This window comes from Athene noctua, chromosome 6 (assembly GCF_965140245.1).
Source record: "Athene noctua chromosome 6, bAthNoc1.hap1.1, whole genome shotgun sequence".
Lineage (NCBI taxonomy): Eukaryota > Metazoa > Chordata > Aves > Strigiformes > Strigidae > Athene > Athene noctua.
In genome coordinates this window covers 14652669-14674435 of record NC_134042.1, presented here as the reverse complement: position 1 = coordinate 14674435, position 21767 = coordinate 14652669, and the positions used below count along the sequence as shown (strand labels likewise).

At 44.3% G+C, this 21767-nt stretch overlaps 1 protein-coding gene across 7 annotated transcripts in view; it reads right to left on the bottom strand.

Annotated features, from left to right (window-relative positions):
- SLC8A3 (solute carrier family 8 member A3) overlaps nucleotides 1–21767 on the bottom strand; it is a 115183-nt gene that overhangs the window by 85674 nt on the left and 7742 nt on the right. For 6 of the 7 annotated variants that reach the window (XM_074909672.1, XM_074909673.1, XM_074909674.1 and 3 more), the window contains exon 2: nucleotides 6743–8554. In XM_074909672.1, the coding sequence (XP_074765773.1) occupies nucleotides 6743–8508 (1766 nt within the window). In that variant the 5' untranslated portion in view covers nucleotides 8509–8554. The remainder of the gene's footprint in view (nucleotides 1–6742; nucleotides 8555–21767) is intronic. The other variant, XM_074909678.1, reaches the window with a different exon arrangement.

Below are 21767 nucleotides of genomic sequence, written 5' to 3'. Positions count from 1 at the left end.
CTGAAGAGATGATCTCTACCACATGCCTCTTCTGAGCTGGGATCCCAGGCCTCCCCTGTTTAATGCTGTCCCAAACTCTAGAAATGCCTCCTTTGATGGGCAAGAAGTCAGTCTCCTAGACAGGATGTCCTTTGTCCTTCTTTATGGACAGATGGCAAATATGTCCCTCTGACACCTGCCAACAAGACTATCTGGGAAGGTAAAGGTCAACTCAGGGCTTCTCTTCTTCCCAGGATGGTGCCATGGTCTCACATTTCTGCAGGCTGATTTAACATACACTCCAGGAACAGTCCCCTGACACCTCACGCTAATTCCCTGCAGGTCACACCGCCAAGACCTCACAGTGGGACTACAGCAGAAACCCAGAGCATGGTGTATGTGTAAAGGACTTCAGTTAAATTAGAAACTGGTACTGTTAAGAACACTAACATGAGAATTTCACAGCAAGAAGCAAATACACAGCAAGAAGCCTTTCACCACTGGCAACATAGTGGGGGAAAGGTGTTTGGTTTGGGTTTGTTGTTTTGTTTGGGTTTTTTAACTGGAGGACAGCTGCTGTTTTCCCTTAATCAAAATTAAAATAGGTATCAAGAACTTCTAATTAATGTGAAGGCACAGGAAGAGAAACCCAGAAGGATCTTACCCACTGATGGAAACAAACTGGAAAAGAGTTTGGAGGATTCAGTCTCCAGCTCAATTTCAAGAAGGCTCTAATGGGAAGGAAGCATGTCATGAGAGAATAAAACTGTCAGCCTCAAACAGCAAATTCTCACTGCCTGCAGTCCCACTGATTACTCTTAATTTTTGAAGGCTGTTCTCCTCAGAGTCCAGAGCCTTAGGATCAGTGTGTGTGGTGTATGACAGCTGTTGAACAACAGTTCAGACTAGATTACTAGATTAATTAATTTTGTTATGACCTCAATCATTAATTGGAGTCATCATCAAGGTCTTGCAGATGTAGCACACCTCCATGTCTTGTGACCAAAATTTAATTTAGGAAAACGAGCATCCCAAACCACACTTACTGTTGACAGCCTGGAGGAATAGTGAAATCACAGCTGCTGCCTATACCTGTACCAATGTGATTTGCAATAGCTGGGGAGAGGTCAGTGAATCTGCATAAATTCACTGTGGTCCTGAGTAAAAGAAAATTACAAGCTTGATGTACACAGACATTCTTCTGGATAGAGCACAGGCTAGCCATTCAGGGAGATCAGTTTTATTCCTGTCATTGATCTGCTGGGTAATCCAGATGGAAGGGAATTCACTTTATCTGTATTTTTTCCCTTGTCTGCAAAATGGGAGTAGTGTCCTTCCATCTCCTTTGCAAAGTGCTATAAGAACTACTGAAGAAACACCATGCAAAATAGTTAAATATCATTAAGAGCATTCCCCTCAAAATGCCACAGCCATGACTGCGTAGGTTATCAAATTATAAAATTGACAGTTTCCTCAAGCGCTGAATGGCAAAAGGGAAGGACAATTAATTACACCAAACCTCAGTATGACATCCTTCAACCCGTAAACCACCACTCACCTTTCTTCACTATCACCTTCACCAGATCTACTGGGGGAAACTAACAGCCACCATGGCAGGACCATAAGCAAGGGGTTAGGGCCCATTGAGGTGTCCAAGTATGGGTGGACAGGAGAGGAAAAGGAGGAGGAAGGAATACTGACCTTCCCACCAAATAAGGGTGGCACAACACACAGGAGAGAGGGCAGTAGCAGTAGCACATGGTGGCTGCCAGACGCAGTTGGTAACCAGCACCAACCTGACCCAGACAGGACCACCTCCGGCACAGACCTGCCTTCCTGTGCATACATACATGAACACCCCTGGCCGAAAATGCCTGAAGCCCCCAACAGGAAGAAGTGCATGTGATTTTTCACTGCTCATGTCACAGCAGCACTTTGGATGACCAGCCCCACCTAGCTAAGCCCACACTGAGACAGCCCAAGGCTCATGGTGACTCTGTGGAGCAGTCACAGCTATGCACACAGCAGCCTGGGGGCTTCTCTAGGGAGAAGCAGACAAGAAGAAACAACATGCAATTTACACAAAGTCCTCCCCTAAAGGTGAAAATAAAAAAAACACAAACCAAAACTCACTACTTATCAAGGCAGGCTTAATGTTTGTCTCCAGCAGTCTCTACAAATGGAGGAGGCAGCACTTCTGTTCTTGAGAGCTCTAACACATGCATAGAAAAGTGACTGTGGGTTTCCATGTTAACGAAGTTTGGCCATGCTGACTTGGCAGGCCATTTAATACCAGTTTGACACCATGGCATCTCTCAACACCCTGTTCCTTCCTGAGCCACAAGCCATATTTGAGAACTATGGACTCAGGGCAGATGACTACTCTTCTAGTAGACTTCAGCACCTGCAGGTAACTGAACAATCAGCAATAAACACAAGTAACAAAGTAGAACTCTTGGCCTAAACCTTAACTCAGTATAACTGCTGCAAGTGACATGGCCACAGCAGAACTTGTCACTTTATCTTCTAGCTGTCATATCAGTTACACAAGTTACCAGCAGGTATCTTCCTAAACTTTCCAAAGCAAGACCTAGACAGATTTCCATATGAATTTAAACAGTTTTAAACAGAGGAAACTATTTAAACGGAGAAAATTTAAATTAAATTTAACGACTTCCTGGGAGTTCCTTATATTACGCAAAAAGAAAATCCCTTAAAACCCAATTCATTTTTTGCTGCTGGCTCTTAATGATTTCTTTATTGCATGGACATGATAAAGCAGCTGGGTCAATCATTATTCTACACTTTCATACCTCCAAGAGCCTAACATTTATTTCCATATCATTTAATAGAAAAGCATTCCATCATCTTGCAAAAAAAATATCTAGAGTTTTGGACTTGACTTTTTGAGTTTCCTTTTAGTCAACAAGAGAGCTAAGATTCTGCTCCAGCTGCTGAGGTCATATGCAACCCTCACTGGAGCAGGAGATCAGAAATAACAAATGCATTGAAAAAGAGGCAGCATAATCTAATATTTGAGACCTGATCAATTCCCTTCTCAACAGATAACAGCATTGAAGATTATATGGCTTGATTTATAGCTATCCAACACCCATACACATCCATACACACACACTGCATGAGACCATATTTCAGTAATGCCAGCATTGTTTCAAGCCTCTTCATCTCAGCCTGCTTTCTCTTGCGCTCCCACCCAAAAGTGAGTAAGGAAACTTTGACCATGTTAGTCTAGAAAGAATCACTGAGGCAGTAAGCAAGACCCGGTGGCAGGATCCCTTTCCCTCTCATTCTGTAACGTTTGCATCAACTCATCTTTTTTTAGTCCCACATATTTTAGGGAAAGCCTCTTAAAAACAACCCTGAAATAGTTTATTCCATGTTGTTATATTTAAGTGAAGATGACTTCTCTGTTTAGTTTTCAGGGAAAAGTGCTTATCCTTAGCCCTAGGGATTTGGTAGATGGCAGCACCTCTCCTATAGTTTAATCTCAAGGATGCTGTGTAATCCAGTGCCCCTCAGATTAATCTTAGCCATTGCTATATTTAAGGAGGCTGACATACAAACTACTTACAGATTGCCTGCTGCTGCAGAATGCAAACTGAAGGTTTTTTACTCATGTATCAGAGAACAAGCTGAGAGCATGAACTGAAGCTTTTACTCTCCTCCAGTTTACACCAATCGGTGCTTCTCTGCAGCTGCAGTTCTGCAGATTACTTTAGCATACATGCACAGCCACAGCAAAACTTAGCACTGTCTTAGTGTTTGCAAGATGCTGTTATTTCTTTCCTCTGTGAGTCAAAAATATTTTCAAAGAGACTCCATGAGGAGAATGGCAAGGTTAAACAGTGAGGTAGGCAGGTCTTCATCCATGAGCAGCTCCTACACCAGCATGGAAACTAGAGCCCAAGTTTCACCTCTCCTAAGCCAGAGCTCAAGCAGTAGGCTAAAGTGGGGAAGCACATAACTTCCCACTGCTTTCTGACCCCCCTGTCCTTTGCAGTGTCTACTGACTAGCTTAGCCTTCCTGCTTTTCCCTCGGTTCTGCACCAGATTTTGTGGACCCTCAGTCCTCCCTTCAGTGCACATGGGATGTCAGTACTTCATGGTGGATCTCCCTTGGGGGCAAGGCATTTAAGAGACAGAGCGTCAATCATTCAGCCACGCAACTCTCTAGCTATCAGGTGACCCAGTGTCTTCATACAGCCTTGTACAAAGTGATACTATGAACAATCAACTCATACACTGTCCTCTGGGTCAGCAAAACTGTCCCAAACACCCTATTCCACCCATCTTCCCAAACTGAGCTGACCAAAACTAGACAGTGTTGGAATAGTAGCATTATGGGTCTAAACTCTCAATTCAGACCTGAGCCACCTCAAATTTGTTTGGAGCCTAAATATTTGCTCAAAATTATTTTTCTGCATTCAAATTTAGAAAGCAAAAAAAGGTAGAAGAGATTAAACTCACCCATTACTGCTTCCAGTTTTCTACATACTACCTGCACCTCAGAGAACTGGCAAAGCACCACAACTAACCTGAGTTCACTGAATTTAAATGCAAAGGCTGATTACTGAAAACTACCTTCACATGTTTCCAGCCCAAAACTCCATTCCCAGAAGACCTGGTGATTTAAAATGAAACCTGGGAGTGAATAAAGGCAGCCTGCTGGTTGACATGATCTCCTTCCTTGTTAGGCTTATTAATTTGATTAAGTGCTATGTTGAGCCAGTTACACCAGTTCTAGCTTCAAAAGAAATTAATCTCTGCTAGCCACATAGTCTCCATGGCCACTGTAGCTAGCAGGCTTTGTTCCCAGCAGTTTTCTGACAGAGAAGTGCAAGTCACATTAATGTATTAGATGTAGGCACAGTTTTAGGTACACTGCAAACATCTCATCTGTGCTCCATGGCAACTTCTCTGGGACACAAACCACAGCATTAAGCAATCTACACATATTTGTTGTTTTCTGTACTGCTTTCATTTTCATTAGAGTATGTCCCACAAGGATGCACATTGTCCTGCTGAATGTGATCAAGTGAAGCAACTATGTGGGTATGCTCTGACCTTCTGTCACACTTTTCAAAGACAAAAAGAAGTCTTCCATCAGCTGGAAGATAAAAGAGATAGGGTACGGTTTGGAGTATGACATCTCATGGGCTTATTCTCTGGTACCCCAAACCTGCTGGCCTTTCACTCATGGGTCATCTTCAAGCAAGAACAGTCTCCTTTCTTCAAAACCTGGATGAAACAAGGTAGTACCCATTATATTTTAGGTAGTCTACTCACAGGAGACTATAACCATGCATCTGACATTCTTCTTCATTTTCGCTAGACAAATCAGCTTGTGGCTCAATTAAGGAGACTAACCTGTATGGCCCGTCTCCCTGAAAAGGCCAGATGAGGACAATTGATCCTCTTCCATCTCTGATAGTGGCTGAAGCCAGCCAACCAGGGGCTTTCTCTTCCTTTAATAGGAAGAACATGTACTTATAATCAAGCATCAGGATTGTGGATATTATCTGGATTAAATGGTTTAGTGGGCTAAAGCAGAAGGTGCTATTGAATTAGGGCATCCCTACTCCATAGCATTTAATATATTAACATCCTCTCAGGTACTGTATTGAGAGGCTTGGTACAAAGATTTCCTTTCTCTGATGGCAGTTGCAAGTCTGCACAATTCTTCCTTTGATGGCTCAAGTGATTAGGTGTTAACAAGAGGAACCTAGGCACTTAACACTAGAGAGTTTTAGCACCGGGCTCACACCCCTCTCCCTCTCTCTACTCAGCTAAGGGATTTTTCTCATTCTTCACTAATGTTAACAGCAGGTACTTAGAGCAATTAGACATTATCACCTTTCTGGTCTTTATTACTTCCTAGCTTCCTATCAGCTACTTTGTACGCAATAAAAGAGCTGAATTAACAGGAGTGGTGCAGACTATTCTGCTTCCCTTCTTTATTCTGTATGAAAACACTGGGTCATGGAGACACATGGACAGGCTGCGAGCTGCACTGCTTTAGACCATTATTGCCAATTGCCATGGCATTTTACAAGGGGAAAAACCACAGGCAGTAAAAGAAACAGACATACGGAGATCATAGAGAAGGTGATGCGGGGAATATGGGTAGACCATAGGGACGTAAAGGCTGGAAGGATTTCACAAGTCCAGCAGAACAGCTTGCAGCTGTGCCTATGCTGTGAATTAGCTGCCACACGGACCTGCAAGTTGCACAGGTAGTTTAGGGACACAGGTATGATATGCTACTCCTGTGAAAATAAAGCCCCATGTCTACTGAGCAGCTCTTGCTTGCCTGGGAATAACTGTTGTAAACTTTTCATCTAGGGATTGTAATAAACTCCTGTGTGCTCAGTCTGGTGTTCAAAAAGAGGCTTTCCCATATTTGCTCAGCCAGGTAAAGTTCATCCTTTTTCTTCTGTCTCTACCTTAACTTGTTAACCCTTAGTTTTAGTACAGGACCTCAGAGAATTATGTATTTTCCTCCTATCCCCCTTCCCCCCCAGTATTTATAAGCTTCACTTTGCCATTCCCAAAAGGGAAGGGACAAGAGCTTTGAGCTCTTAAATCCTGCTGTCGGTTCTTGCCTGAAAGAGGTAAGTAGGGAAACTGATGGAAAGCTGAAGAAAGGAGCCTGTCCCTTGTCAACATTCACCTGTAATGGATGCAAAATGTGGGGTTAAACACCAAAACTAGACCCAGGAACAGAAACGAATAGGGTACTTACACGGTTTCATCATTCTTGAACTCCAGCTCCCCATAAGTGTCTTCAAAGTCTTCTCCACCTCCTTTTGCTGTTCCTTCTACTGTTCTAAATGGCACTATGACTGTACCCCGAGCACCTGATGTCCTTAGGACTTTGACTTCCATCACACCAATGCTCTCACTGACATGTATAACATCACACTCAAATGTGAAGATGCCAGCATGGTCATCATCCAGTATAGTCACTGTGGCCACACAAGGAGAAGCTAAGATGGCCTTTGGGTATGGGGAGTTACTGAGCTCTGGAGGTTCCTCGCTCTCCACCACACGGATGTTACTGAGCCGCACAAAGAAATGCTCATCTTCCTCAAAGATGTCATCATCAATAATTCCCACTGAGAATTCCTTCTGGGTCTCCCCTGATTTCAAGACAACAGTCCCCTCTGTGAACTCATAGTCAGCACCAGCATTGGCAGAGCCATCTTCTGTTTTATAGTCTACATAGATTGTCTTGGACACATCCCCTCCTTTCCGCACCACCGTCAAGAGAACGGCACCACAGTTCTCAAGACACTGGTAGGAGCACGGGTCAAAATATATTTTGGAGATGAATTCCTCAGGTTCATCTGGCCGCACCTCATGCAAGCTGCTGCTCTTCTTGGCTTGCTCAGCTGCATGCTTCTTCAGGATATTGCCAGCTCCCGTCATCATTCTGGTAGCTTGAATGCGATAAAAGGCTCTGCTCTTTTGCTGATGAGACAAGGCATAGTAGTTAGCCATCTCTACCAGCTGGTCCAAGTCCTTTTCTGGGTGCTTTTGCTTCAGGTCCTTAAGGATCCGGATCATCTCTTTGCGAGATTCATCCACCTCCTTCCCTTCCACAGTTACTAAGTTTCCATCTAGAAAGTGAGAGTTCATCATCTTGCCATCCATCTCAATTCCCTTGGGGTGATCACCTTCTGATTCTATGATAATGCCCCTGTGCTTGTCAGTACGGTACTTTTTGTGCATATACTTATAGAAAAGCAGACGTCTATCTGCTATCCAAGCCAGAAGGACGCAAAGTGGAAAGAAGAAAAGTGTGAGCAGACCTTCCCAGACCTGAACCACACCTGGAGAGAAGACAGCGAGGATCATGTACAACCAGATGTAAGCAAAGATGCTCCATGCAGCTGTGACAAAGAAAACCCTCAGGTGTTTTATCTTTCTGGTTTCCCCATCAGGGATCACATAGACACAGATGGCAATGATGATAAACATATTGAATGCAGCGCTGCCAACAATTGTAGACGGCCCCAGGTCTCCAGCTATGAATCCATGTCCACACACTTCTATCAGAGACAGAAGGATCTCAGGAGCAGAAGAGCCCAGAGCCATGAGGGTCAAGTTGGAAACAGTTTCATTCCAAATCCGAATGGTGGTTGTTGTGGTCTCTCCATTGGGTTTCTTAATTGTGATTTCTTTCTCTTGCGATGTAATGACCTCTATAGATGCCATGAAACGATCTGCAATGATGGAGACTCCAAGGAACATGTAGATCAGTGCTACAAAGTACACGATAACACGGGCAATTTTGTCCCCAAGGGATGGGTTTTCTGGGTACCATATTGGCAGGATAACACCTTCCTTGCAGTCAAAAGATCCTGAACACGAGCTGTTTTGTACTGAACTGGTTGAGTCTCCCGTCAGGCCAGCATCCACCTGCAAACCATGCAAAAACAGCACAAAAGTAACCAGCCCAAAATGGAGGAAGGCCGAGGTGACAGGCTGCAAGCTTAACCACGCCATACACAAGATGCAACTTCCACTGTGTAGATCCAAAAAGGCCGAGAACCTGAAACAAACAAAACAGAGAGGGGGGAGGGAAGCATGAGAGAAAAGGAAGATGCAACATTTACCCAAACGCACTTCAGTATCTCACCACTGAAGAGTACTGGTAGAGATGCATGGGTTGTCTCTCTGTCACTTTGAAGAAGGTATTTAGCAGGGACTCTAACAAACTGCAGCATTTACATGCCCAGCAGATGAAGATCAATTGCTAGAAAAGTAACTCAGAGGAAAAGTGTATATATATAATAGCCCACTCTTAACCTACAACACACGCAATAGGAGTACTGAGTGCTCAGCTGCCACTCACCTAATGATGCCATGGTGTTCCCCAGCACATAGCACTTCAATTTAGTACAAGAAAGCAAATTTAAAGGCTCCCCTGTCTCATCACCCAGGGGATAAGACAAGTCAAGGAATCATTAGCAACACAAGAAGCACCATTTAAGGCCAGTGAGCAATCTCCAAATGAAGTCTATTTGTAGGACATAATTCAATTATGAATTATGGAGTACCATAGTGGTCAAACTATCCCCACAGCCAGCCCCTCTTAATAGGTTGCAGAGTCTCCAGGAGCGTCCTAGGGCTCCCCTAAGCTTCTGAGGCACAGGGCCTCCACGTTGGGAGGTAAAGATGTCAGCCCAGAAACAGGGCAGAGACTTCTGTGCTTGGCAAAGCACCAAAGGCCATTTTTCACTAGCCTTTCCACTGTGATCTGGACAATCACATTTTACATCAACAATCCCACTTTTAAATGGTCAAAGAAACCTACAAAACCACCACAGTTAGAAAAAAATCTGTGCTCATGAACCCAGAATATAGAGTAAAATGTATGTACCCACCAACATTGCATCCCTAAGAAATGGATATATTTTTAAATACCCTCTAAAATTAAAGTAATCTCTAACCTAAAATACCATGCAAAAGAAAAGAGCTGATCAATTGCCCAATAATGCCTTCTGTTACTTATGGACTACATTGCTGTAAGGCTTGCACCACTTAAAATTGGACTCTGAACCTTTCACATTGTCAGGGATCACACTATTCTCCTTCCTTTATAACAGGCCTCAGGAAGAATTTGGTCTCAGGCTTAGCTGACAAATCATGTTTGTGAGTACAGACACAGCCAAGTATCTCACAGGAAACATCAAACTTAATAGCGACATTATCTACAGCACTTGGAAGGTTCAAGAGCCTTAACTCCTACTAACTTTCATTGAGGTTTGTACTGCCAGATCAGTAGGGCTGGGATTCATTTCCCCTACTGTAACTAAATCTTGGGCTGTAAATCAAATGAAGTAATTTGGGCTCCCTTTGTAGTCAGAGGAGAGACAGTCACTTCCAGGGGATGATCCTTCCTGTCCCACCCTGTTCTGACCCAAAAGATGTATTTAAGACACACATCTCCAGAAGGGATTTTGTCCCTTCCCATCTCTCTCCATGGACTCGAGAGGGTGCCCAAACAACCAGTTCAGCACAGATGCCTAACCTTCAGAAGGCAGCAGTTCAAAAAGACTGAGTGGCCCCCGAACACTTGAGGAAGTCCCTCCCCTCTCCCTTGCACTGTAAATATTCCAGGCAACATTTTAATGCTATCAGCATTAATAAATGCATGTTGAATGGCTATTTTATCATCATGTTGTGTCTCTCGCCTCTTTCCAAAAGCGGGTGCAATCTTCCTGATATCAACAAAAATGTTTTCAACTTTCAGATAAAAATCTATAAAGACAAGCAAAACAGGAAGGAAAGCATGAACAAGGACTGCAAATGAACAAAACCGCTCCTGACAAAGCACAGCAGAGGCGAGATAATTGATTATGCAGTATCAGGATCACAAATCCATATCTGACACTGTTGATATGAAAAAAACAATACAATTCTTCATGCTACCTGGACTAATTCAGAAGATCGAGATCCTGCCACATTAGCCTACTTACCTTCTCTCTCCAATGCCCACTTCTCTGCCTGCCTACCCTAGTCCTGGTGTCTGACTGAGTCTCTGGGGATCAGAGGCACCTCAGCCCCAGTGAGGGCTGTTAGCCAGCCCCAGCCCTAGCCCCAGCCTTGAAGTCTTTCCCTCATAGTCCAGGGCAACAGAGAGGACTGAGCTACCCAGCAGCACACATAACTTGGGTTCAGTTTGACACTCCCGTTTCACCTTCCCTCCCGCTCTGCATGGTATTTTACCAGATTTCTGCAGGATGTTGGGAAATCCCTGAGAAAGGGCCAGTGAACATGTGCAGAGTGACTAAGCAGCAAGCCCAACATCTCTGGGCTGCAAGGTGGAGGTGTGAACACACACAATAAAGATGACACGCTCCAGGTGCCTCTGACTCGAGGTGCACACAGGGACCAACTGCACAAGCACAGCAGCTCCAAAAACACCCCAGGCACATCAGATTATCCTTTTCCATCCTGCAATTGCTGGCAGGTATCCACCAACCTCTTGACACTTCCAGCTCTCACCTCCTACTTAACTGTACAGCAGCCAGGACGTGCTCTGTCTTCCAAGATCAGCCATGTAGAAATGGCTGACAGAAAGACAGGAGTAATTTCAAAAACATCTATATGACTCAAGAACCTAAATTTGGTTTCAAAAATTACTTAAGAGTCTAAGTATCACTTAAATTCAGAGCCTTGTCTAGGAATAGTACAATGACTAAACTGCCCTCTGAAATAAATCACTGCTACCACCAACCTCCCTCTCCGTGGGACAACCACCTTCTGTAATTAACATTATCTGTCTACCCTCTCTAATGCCGTGATGGTTTCTATCGCTAGCCATTCCTCAATACACTCCAGGACCTTGCCAGTCCTTCTCAAATTTTTAATTTGATTTTAAGCAGAGGGTAATTTTACTATTAGTCCTCAAACTAATCATATATTATTTCAAAAACAACCTCTACCAGGGTAGTCTCTATTTAGGTGTTAGGACCTCCGAAGTCAGGCTATGCGTTGTAGACTAAAATCCCAGAATTCATGAATACTTTTCTCCACTGGCTTTCACTTGCTTTGACAAACGTTTTAATGTTAAGCAGAGGTCACAGTCATTTTCTAACATGATACAATAATGACCTAATCCTGTAATTCTTTGACACAGATGAAGCTCCCCAGTGGGATCAACAGGAACTTTGCCCATAGACACAATGTCTAATAAGATCTTAATATGTGTTCATTAACATGAAAAGCATTAACCTAACCAATCTGAAAAACACAGTGAAGCATTCTTACTGTCATTCCCCTCCTTGGGAACTACTGCAAACAACAACATAGAATAAAACTACTAAATTTTAAAACTGCTCCTAATAAAACATTGGAGTAACAGTTTTAACATTCAGGTGACAGAGGACAGAAGAGTTAAAACTGACTCTGTAGCTCTAGGTCAGCAAGGTTGCTTATATAAGGCACAAGTTTTCCCTAAGATATATCTACTAAACTCAGTCCAGAAATCACTGGAGGGGATCTACATAGCTCTGGCCTGCCCAGAGTGAAGTAGACACATTCCCCTACCTCTCCTCTAAGTAGCAGCATTGATCTCAGCAGGGCTAAGTGTGGCAAGAGCCACCCTCCAGTGCAAGTCCTGCTCTGAGGACCAAGCCTCCAGGTGGGCTTGCAGCACAGCCCTAAGTCACTGCTAGTAACCCAGCAGGCATCGTGGTGTCACTCCTCCAATGCCAGTGCAACAAAACACATCCCCATCTGGTGCAGACAGGTGTCATTCCAGCAGCGTCACTGCCCTGGCCCTGCAGGATGCAACAGGAGGCTGCAGCAACAGTGGAAAGTCAGTTAGCATTGGGTGATCGTCAGCTTCATACCATGCAGATCACAATTTCCGCTACCTCTTTGCTATCAGACATCATTTTCTCCCACAGGTCTCTGCCCTGCTATTGCTATCACATTGAATACATGTAAATAAGGGCACTGGTAGTGGGGGGACCAGGTATCTGTTAGGATAAGTTCAAAGCATTCAATCAGTGGAAAAGAGAGACAAAATGCTGTAAGTATCACTGCACCAGAATGAGTTAGCATTCAATAGCAAGGATCTGGGAAGATGCATAATAGTTATTTTAGCAGGGGGAACTCCTTCTGCAAGAGTTGACAATGGCCATGTGATCCATAAATCCATAAATAGAACCCATAAATAAAAAGATCGGTTCTTGAAATGCTTCTGGAGACAGTCCAGAAGGTAGCATGGGCCACACGTCACAATTAAGCCTGCAACAGAAAATTACTTTCAGACAACTATCTAGCTCCTTACATCTTTCATAATAGCTGAGTTTCGGAAGACTGATGGTTTGTCTGCTGTGGACCTATAGTAAGATAGAAAGCTCTGAAGGATACATTGATCCCTTAGAGTTTAGCTTTTTGTATACAGCTGCTCACATGACTCTAAAGGCAAGGATATTTTCACAAGGAAGCATTCACAACAAGAAATCAAATCAAGAGGCAACATAACACAGTGATGGCTGCTAACACATAACCTCCAGTTCCCAAGATCACTGCTCAGTAAATACAAAACCAAAGGCAAACCTCTAAGTCCCTATTAATTTGTTATTTAGGCAAAACTCCCATTAAATCATCATAAAAAACTTTGGATTTGACCTGCAAATAACATTAGGTTGTCTGGCAACTCCCTCTCCTTCCCCTCTCCCTCCCAGACGTCAAATAAATCAGACACACTAGTACATCCGTGGCCATATATCCTCTCTCCCCTGACCCTACACTAGCCAGGAAAGGCTGCTGATTAGATCTGAGTGTGGGGTGAGCCACATTCAGGCATGGGCACTGCATGAGGGCCAGACAGAGACATCTCAAGATCAAGGGTTTTGTCTCCTTGACAAGCATCTGTCCCAGAACAGAGCAGATACAGCACTGCTATTAGTGTCATCCTATAGCCCCACTTCGAAGCTGGAGGAGACAGAAATAAGGTTCAGCTTAAAAACAGGGCCTCACATTCCTCAGCTCAAAGCACATAAAAAAGCTTTTTGATTGAGCACACATTTTTTTTTATAACCATCAGCAAAAATTGAAATTATAGCCTTTCTGCCAAAGAACACAAATAACTGAGTTTTAACAGAAGAGGTATTATACCTAATTCACACTCTTCCCCCCCCAAAAAATAAAAGCATAACAAAATATTTAATACAAGGCGTATTTTTCAATTGTCTCCATTCAAACACTATTGACCCCTTTGCTCGCCACTGCAAGAGTAGTACCCGGAGTGTAAGGTAAGATTTACCTGCAAGCCAAAGGCCAGAGCAGTGTTATTAGAATCGTTTTGCCAGATAAATGCAAATTTCCAAACACAGACCAGACCTTACACTCTGATGGCACATGCCTATCTGATATGAGCACAACCAAGGACCCCAAGCTGATTTTACATGGGTTATTGCACAGCAATAGGTAATTTAACTCCCTACTACCACACCAGTTGGGTTTTATGAGGAAAAAAGCACCATAACTCATGCTTAGGCCATGACAGATCTTCACAGCTTGGCTCTATGGAAAAGTTATGGCAGGAAGCTAGAGATGTTTGTTGCTTTGCACTTCACAGTAAACATGCCAAAACCCAGAATTAGCTGCCTACAGAATAACCCCCTTGGTATGTGTTAAAAGCAGCCTTTTTTTTTCTCTCAAGATCATGCAAAAAGCTACCATAAAAAACCTGAGCTCTGGTAGCAAGTCTTTTAATATTTACAAGCTGGTGTCTCTACTAATTTGAGCAATTCCTACCATTTTAGCATAGCAAATGGGTGTTAATTGACATAACGACTAAAGTCTATTCATTCCTTATAGAAATGATGCAGTGATGGGATCCAGTTACATCTGGTTATCCCAGGGCTGACCCAAATGGAGCACAAGTCTGTGTATGGCTTGGAGCAACCTCCAAACACTCAACTCGCCCCATGGAACTGGTCCATGATGTTTTTTCTGTATTTTAGTATCTATGATGCTCCTGGAGAATCAGTGCCATAAATACCTAACCCATAAAGATGCCTTGTATCTAATTGTCCCCTTCCAATACCAGACCAGCTGCACTTGACTGGCTGGGCATTTTATTTCCTACTTTCACCCCAAATGAAAAATAACTGTACAGTATAGACAAATATATATGGATGTAGGAGCTGTGGTTTATGCTCTATGCACAGACATGTAAAGGAGGAGGTGGCAGACACAGAAGGAAACCTGTTGGATAGCCACAGCAAAGCTCTGAGTGACATCTGAGAACCTTTATCATTATTATTATGCCTTCCTTTTCTGTCCTATTCAAATGCCTTTATCTCAACCCATGAATTTTACTTTTTTTCCCAATTGTCTCTCCCATCCCACCCGGGCAGAGAGGAGAGAGCGAGCAGCTGTGTGGTGTTTGGCCACCTGCCTGGTTAAACCACAACAGTCCTTTCTGGTGCCCAACGTGGGGCTCTGAGAGCCCCTGGTGCAGGCTAGTGCAGCCTCCTTGGGAGCTGTGGTGAGCCTGCTCTTCCATTCCCCATGCACATCTGTATGTTTGATATTCCTCAGGCTAAGGGACAGCAAGCATTACCCTTTTCCTTTTTTTTCCCCCCAGAACTGTAGCCTTTTTTACATTCAGAAAACAAAATCTGGTGTTTAGGCTGACATACAGATTAGTAGTGGCCATCCTCCTGCTTAAAAAGCAGTATTATATGCTCTGATACAGATGAGGTTTCTTTTTTTCATGAATATTACATGATCTCACTGTTTTTTTTTCCGGGACTTTCAAGTGGCCAGCTCACACAGGAGATAGCAGGGACCTCTGGAGGCCATCTAGCCCAACCTCCTGATCAAGCAGGACCACCTAGCCAGTTGCCCAGGACCACATCCAGTTGGCTTTTGAGTATCTGGAAGATATTCAAGCATGAAGGATGGAGCCTCTACAACCTCTCTGGGCAACCTGTGCTAGTGTTCAGTCACACTCACAGTAAAAAACGGGCAGGTATGGAGTCCAGGCCGGCCTGTGACAACCACATCCAGTGTTAGTGCATGGGAAGCCAGAAGAAGCTCACGCTGCACACAAACTGCACGAGGAGCTCGCTGTAGTGCTTTGGTGGTAACCACACATATATATCTGGCAAAAAGTCACTGTCGTGACCTTCTGCAAGTTGCTGGGAAGCTCCCATTGCACATTTAGAGACAGATCTTCAAACATCAGCCTTTTTGTTGCATATAGAGTTATTTCTAAACACAGTTAAAGCCTTTTGGTGCTTGATACCAGTGCACATCTGAACACATCATTCTGAACAGCCTGAACAGCCCCAGATTGAGAGGGCAGGTACTTTCAAGTACATCCTTCGGGCCCTTGATTTTATGCCTATGATGTGACAGGCCCAATGAAGAGGCTGAAAGTCTTTCCTTTGAGTTTTAGAAGGCTGAGGGAAATAAAGAAGTGAAGTTACTGGGTCACCCACGCGGTGGCCTCCCTGCCTTTTCCATGGACTGCAGCTGATGGAGAAAACCTGGAGCCAACGCCACATGGGGTTGCAAGAGGCACTGACTCCTCTGCTGCAGCCTTCAAGGCGCTGGTTTTCATCTCTCTCTGTCTTGCTTGTTTATAAAGAACAGCAAAGACCATTTGGGGAGTGGGGGTGAAGGGGAAAAAAATTATTCCAGCAGTGTGAGGAAAACTTGTCAGTAAAAGACATTTTATGTACTGCCTGTGGCAGCACGCAGGGTGTGTTATTTACTGCTCCTGCTTCCCGGATATATTATACTGCTGGTTCAGGTGCCACCATCAGAGCGCAACTTATCACCTAGTGACTCACAGCATCCTAGAGGAAAGATGACAGCAGCAACTCGTGACGTTTCTTTAACACTCCAGTGACAGATCTGCAACAGCTACAATTAAAGACCCTAGGATCTGTTGTCAACAGTGCATTTGTGCTGCAGAGCCAGTAGTTACTTGTACACAGAGGTGGGCTAAGTGGTAAATAAGAGGGGAGAAGGTGGTGTAGTCATACCTCACCCTCTTCAGATCCAGAACTAGTTAAGAAGAATACAAGTTTTGTGACAGCAAACATTCATTCGAGGCAAACCAAACAAATCATGTGATGTGCTGGATTTGATGCAATAAGTAGCCAGGCAGGGAGCCCTCCCCTGGCCGGCTCCTGGGCCAGCCACCAGACAGCCACTCTGGGTGCTAACCCTGGCAGCTGGGGCACACACTGCCCCAATCCTCCAGAACAGGCCTGTTTATTTCTTAACTTCTCCAAGAAAAAATAAAAATTCTGATTTTTTCTTTTGTCCAAATACAGCAAAAAATATGTTTTTACCAAGAAAGCTACATCACACACAACAGAATTGTTTGCCCTTCACAAGTCTATTCAGAAGGGTTCATTCCTGGCTCAGTGAGAAAGAAAATATTTTAAAAGTGAATGGAGGCAGAAGCAGCACAAACAGGGCTGTGGGATACTGGGCATAAAACAGGGAGTGGAGAGGAAGAGGAAAAGGCAACACTTCAGAGATCATCTTTACCACTGCAGCAAAGAACAAGCAATTGTCATTTGTCATGTTAGACTGAAGAATTCTACACTCCTCTGTGCGACAGGCACAGAAATGGGGTAGATAGGAAAGACTCTTGCTTAGCTCAATTAGCACAGGTTTCACTAATTTCAGAATTACTTAGACCAGAGCCAGAAGAGTTGTCTGGCCCATGCCTCAGGGGCCGCCACTGCATCGTTCCCCTTGTGAACATTATTTCCTAGTACTTTGTCCAGCCCAGTTTTAAATTACCCAAGTGACGGCATTTCCACCACTTCCCATAGAGACTCTGCCATGATGTAATTTATCTCAGAGGTTTTAGCCGTCTTCCTTATATTTAGGATGAAATTAAGAAAATTTATGCTGCTAGTTCTCATTATCCTGTCCTTGGAGCACTCTCAACCATTCTCCTCCCTGCCTGAGATTTACATGCTTCAGATACTTGTAAATAGCTGCTCTCCTCCACAGTTATTCTTTGGCCAAAGCACACAAATTTATTTTAATCTTTATAAATTAGCCCAAGCTGCCCTTTAATCATTTATCTTCATCTCCTCTTGGTTCTCCATCTTCAAGGCGTTCAGAAGCAGCCGGGTATCTGGGAGAGCCATACCTCAGTGCCTGCTCCCACTGAAACAGCAGCAGATCTGCTCTCGTTGGAGCAGGAAAGCCAAGCCTGGGCAGTGAATTCTCGCCCCTCAGCTCTGCTGTACAGCAGGTTTTCATGAGGTACTGGACTGTTACAAAGATCAAATCGAGATTGATATACAGGAACTCACTGTGTTGCTCCCTTTCAAAGGTTTCTCCGCCTGTTTGCTATGTCCCCAGCGTGATGGGGCTTGCAAGAGGAGCACTGTGCTGACTGGCATGTGTGGAACGAAAGCAGATATTTCCAGAGTTTCAACCAAAAAGTCAGGGTCTCCAGCTGAGAGGAGGGAAATACACTGTAACGCGCTCGCTGCTTCTGCAGATCTGAGCACAGCAGGAGGCATGAAAAATGCACTGAGCTACGGGTTATCCTCAAAATACCTCCCACTTCACTTGGAAGGTGCCAAAACCTGTAAATTTATCCATTTGAATACAGTTATCAAATAGGATTTCACACAGCAACCTCATCCTTTACTGACGCATCTCTTATTGACACATACCTCTTATTGACAATTTAGATATCTTAATCCTTCGGTGAAAGCTGCTAATTCTGCAACTGCTTTAAAAAAATAAACCCTCACATCTACCATGATTAATTCATTCTTCGTAAGACCGGGCTGTTTATTGTTCTTTGTTCATTTATGCACTAGCTGTTTACAGATTCTTTCTTAATATTAGCTCTGTTATTTGTTAGAAACACAAGTCATATTTACCATATGATAATTGCAGAGATGACATGGACAACAAACAGTTGAAGATGAGCTACTAAAGCAATTACAGAAAGTGGCAGCAGTCTCCAGGCTATCCGCTGCCCCACCTTCATTTCCCCCACCCCTCAGTGGCTTTCCTTGTGGGCTTTATAATGCCATATGACACTCTGATCTCTATAGCAAAGACAGGCAGAGGTTTGTTCTTCACTACGGCATTACCAGGCAGGATTATTTGCCTTTTTCCTTTCAGTCTGTGTTTCAGCTGCAGGTCTGCCCTCCCCGGCTCCCTGTCCCACTCTGTCCTGTCAAGGGTAGGCAGTCTGAAATATCATCTAGAGCTAGTCATCCTCAATACCACATTTTCTTTCTCACTGTCACAACAGCGCTAACTTCCTCCTCTGACCCATCCATGGTCTCAATGTGTCTCAGATATTTCACCAAAGTCACAGAAGACCAGATTTCACAGGGTAGTTAGAAGCTCAGTGAAGCAGCTCTTTAACCCATGTGGACACCCTGACCCCATGGATATCAAGATTTTCCACTGGACATCTAAACATCATTCAAAATTCCAGCAGAAAAATAAACAGATGACTACAAGAGGCCACTGCTGTCTCCAAAGACATGAGGTTTATTTCTTGATTCCTGCCTAGAGTACTGGGTAGGTCCCACACCCAAAAGGCTAAACCAGGTAAATATGTGACTTGAACCTTCAAGGAGATTTAAAAAAAATCAAGATTACCTGTATGTGTATGTCAACTTGGGGGTGGTGCATACAACAAAGCACCTTGTCCAAAAAGGATGAGGCTCCTCCCATGCCATTTCTAACACACCTGCAATGATATTCTCCTAATTCCCAACAGTCAGCAAGTCTCACCTTAGACACTAGTGAGGGACATTTGAAAACTGAATGCAGGGCATCATGTATCAGAAGAATTTCCCAGCAAAGTACATAATAATCATGTTGTTGTTTATCTCCAAAGCGGAAGAAATATCATTTTCATTGTATTCAGAACACTACTTACACCAGCTTCACTCACTTGACCCTTCCCTCCAAAAGCCTCCTTTTACACAGACATCTGAAAAATAAGGACTGTCTTTTCAGTGCAGTCAACCTGCATACGGTCAGCTGAAGGCTGGGAAAAGAGAGAGGATCCTTAGGACCATATTTTCTTTGGTGTAAATCAGCATAGGTCCAATGAGCCCAAATCAGCAATGCCAGCTTATTCTATTGGAAGACCTGCCTGAGGAGCTCTGGCAACATTTCATACAACATAAACCTCCAAAAGGAAAGCTTCATCTATTTCCTCTTTGCAGCTCATGTCACACACATCAGCTGGGGAGCATCTTCCTGCTTCTTCCATACCAACTATATTCCTCTCCATCTTGCCCTGGTTCCTCCCTCCTCCCAGCACTCCATGCTGGCCCTGGATTTGCTACAACTAGTCCTGCCAACAGGAGCAGCTGAGTCATGGGAGATGACCACATCAGCCAAATGCACTGAAACGAGACAAGGGAAGGAGAAAATCCTCCCTCCCCCCACAAACTGAGACCCCACCAAACAAGGCCTGGAGCCTCTCTTCTCCACCACGTGCCCTGTGCCACTTTGGACCAGCATCCTGAAGTGCCTCATCCTGGAGGTACAATGACAGGAGTCAATGGCTTTATGTAGGTGCTTGGATAACATGCTCATCCCATGCAGCCACCCACTGTATGGTCTATTTAAGCCACCAAGGCAAAGATAGATAACAGCCTCTATCTTGCCACTGAGGGACACAGCCTCTGTTATGGATGCTAATGGTACCACATCTCCATCAGTTTTACTGAGAAGCTCGATTCCCCTTCAGGCACTGCAGAAATTATCTTTCCATCCAGTTCTGCAAAGAGGAGATTAAAACTGAGATGTGCTTTACTTGCTTTGAAGTCCAAATCGCTCCTAAGACAAGGCTAAGGCAAGAAAATTGCAGGGTCCTTCTCTTGCTGGACCTTTCAGTGGAGGACTGACTTGAACAACAGCTAAGGCAGGAATGAAGAGCCTGTTTTCACACCCTTACTCCACACTCAGTTCTTGTCCCCTGCTCTCTCAGCCCAGAAAGCCTTTCCTGCTCAGCTGTACTTCTGTGGTGGTTCCCTGAACCCAGCTCCTTCCACCATCGCTGATGACAGTAACTCCTGATAGTAACTAACAGAAAAACACTTTGCCCAGAACAGGAGCAACAATCCCCAAACACCAGTGGGTGAGAAGCAGTGGGACAGGGAGAGCATTACCCTGAGCAGAGCCACCATTACTATTTCATTCAGGTCAGTGACACAAATGGGTAAAGAACAAGTACAAAAGGTCTTTGGCAAAAGGATGGTTACTTTTAAAGACAGGCGAGGCTTTGAAATAAATTTATTTCACTGTGGGAGCTCAAACGAATGAAAATGGTTTTTTAATGAATTTGAGGCCTGTATCCCAACAACCCTCCACTCTGCAGTAATCCTTCTTCTGCCCATTCTCCCTGCCATCTGAACTGCCCGCAGACACGCACACAAACACTTCTGTGCCCCTTCCCCTGACCTGTCCTCCTACAGCACCCACGGTCCTTCCCATTCCCAGCTACCAACCAAGCAAGAGGCAGCAGGTCCTGCAGCCCGTCCTGAGCTCCCTGTGCTGCCCAGGCAGTCAGAAAGCCACCAGCACCACTGGTGCACCTTTCATGAACTGCATAAGAACGTGGCATCTGAGAGACCACCATACTTTTGTCCAAGGTGATTGCAGCCAGTCCGCTGTACTGTTTGCTCCCACACATATACTTGCAAATTATGACCATGCCACTTCTTCATGCTCTCTTTGCAATGGTAAGTAGATGAGATTTCTGGAATCCTGAGCAACCAAGCACAACTCCCACGTCCACTCCCTCAGCCTTCCCTGGGAAATCAGCTTTGGTCAGAGGGACTGAGCTGGTCAACCAGGCCAAGAGAAGCTTGAAGCTAACACCAACAGAAAGCTCCCAGGCTCAGGGTATTTTATCTTGTGAGCACTAGAAACTTTTTAAATTCTGTGCTGTGCATTTGTGCAATCTGTGGAACTCAATGCCATATGAAACAAATTAAGGTAAGTACTGGAAGACTCAAAGGAAAAACAGATGTGCATGGAAGTCAGTTCCTAACATGCATGTACAGTGAAAGCTGGAAAGGCCCTTCCTAACTGAGCATCTGCTTCCTAACTGGGCCAACCTCTTGTTTGTCACAGCAACCAAGCCCACATTGACCCGAGAGACTGGCAGAAAGCCACACACAGAGGATAAATGGGGGGTTGAACATGTGAGGGATGCTGTTACAAGAGTGGGAAGCTAGAAGGCATGGAGTTGTTGAGGGAAGTGGGGAGTT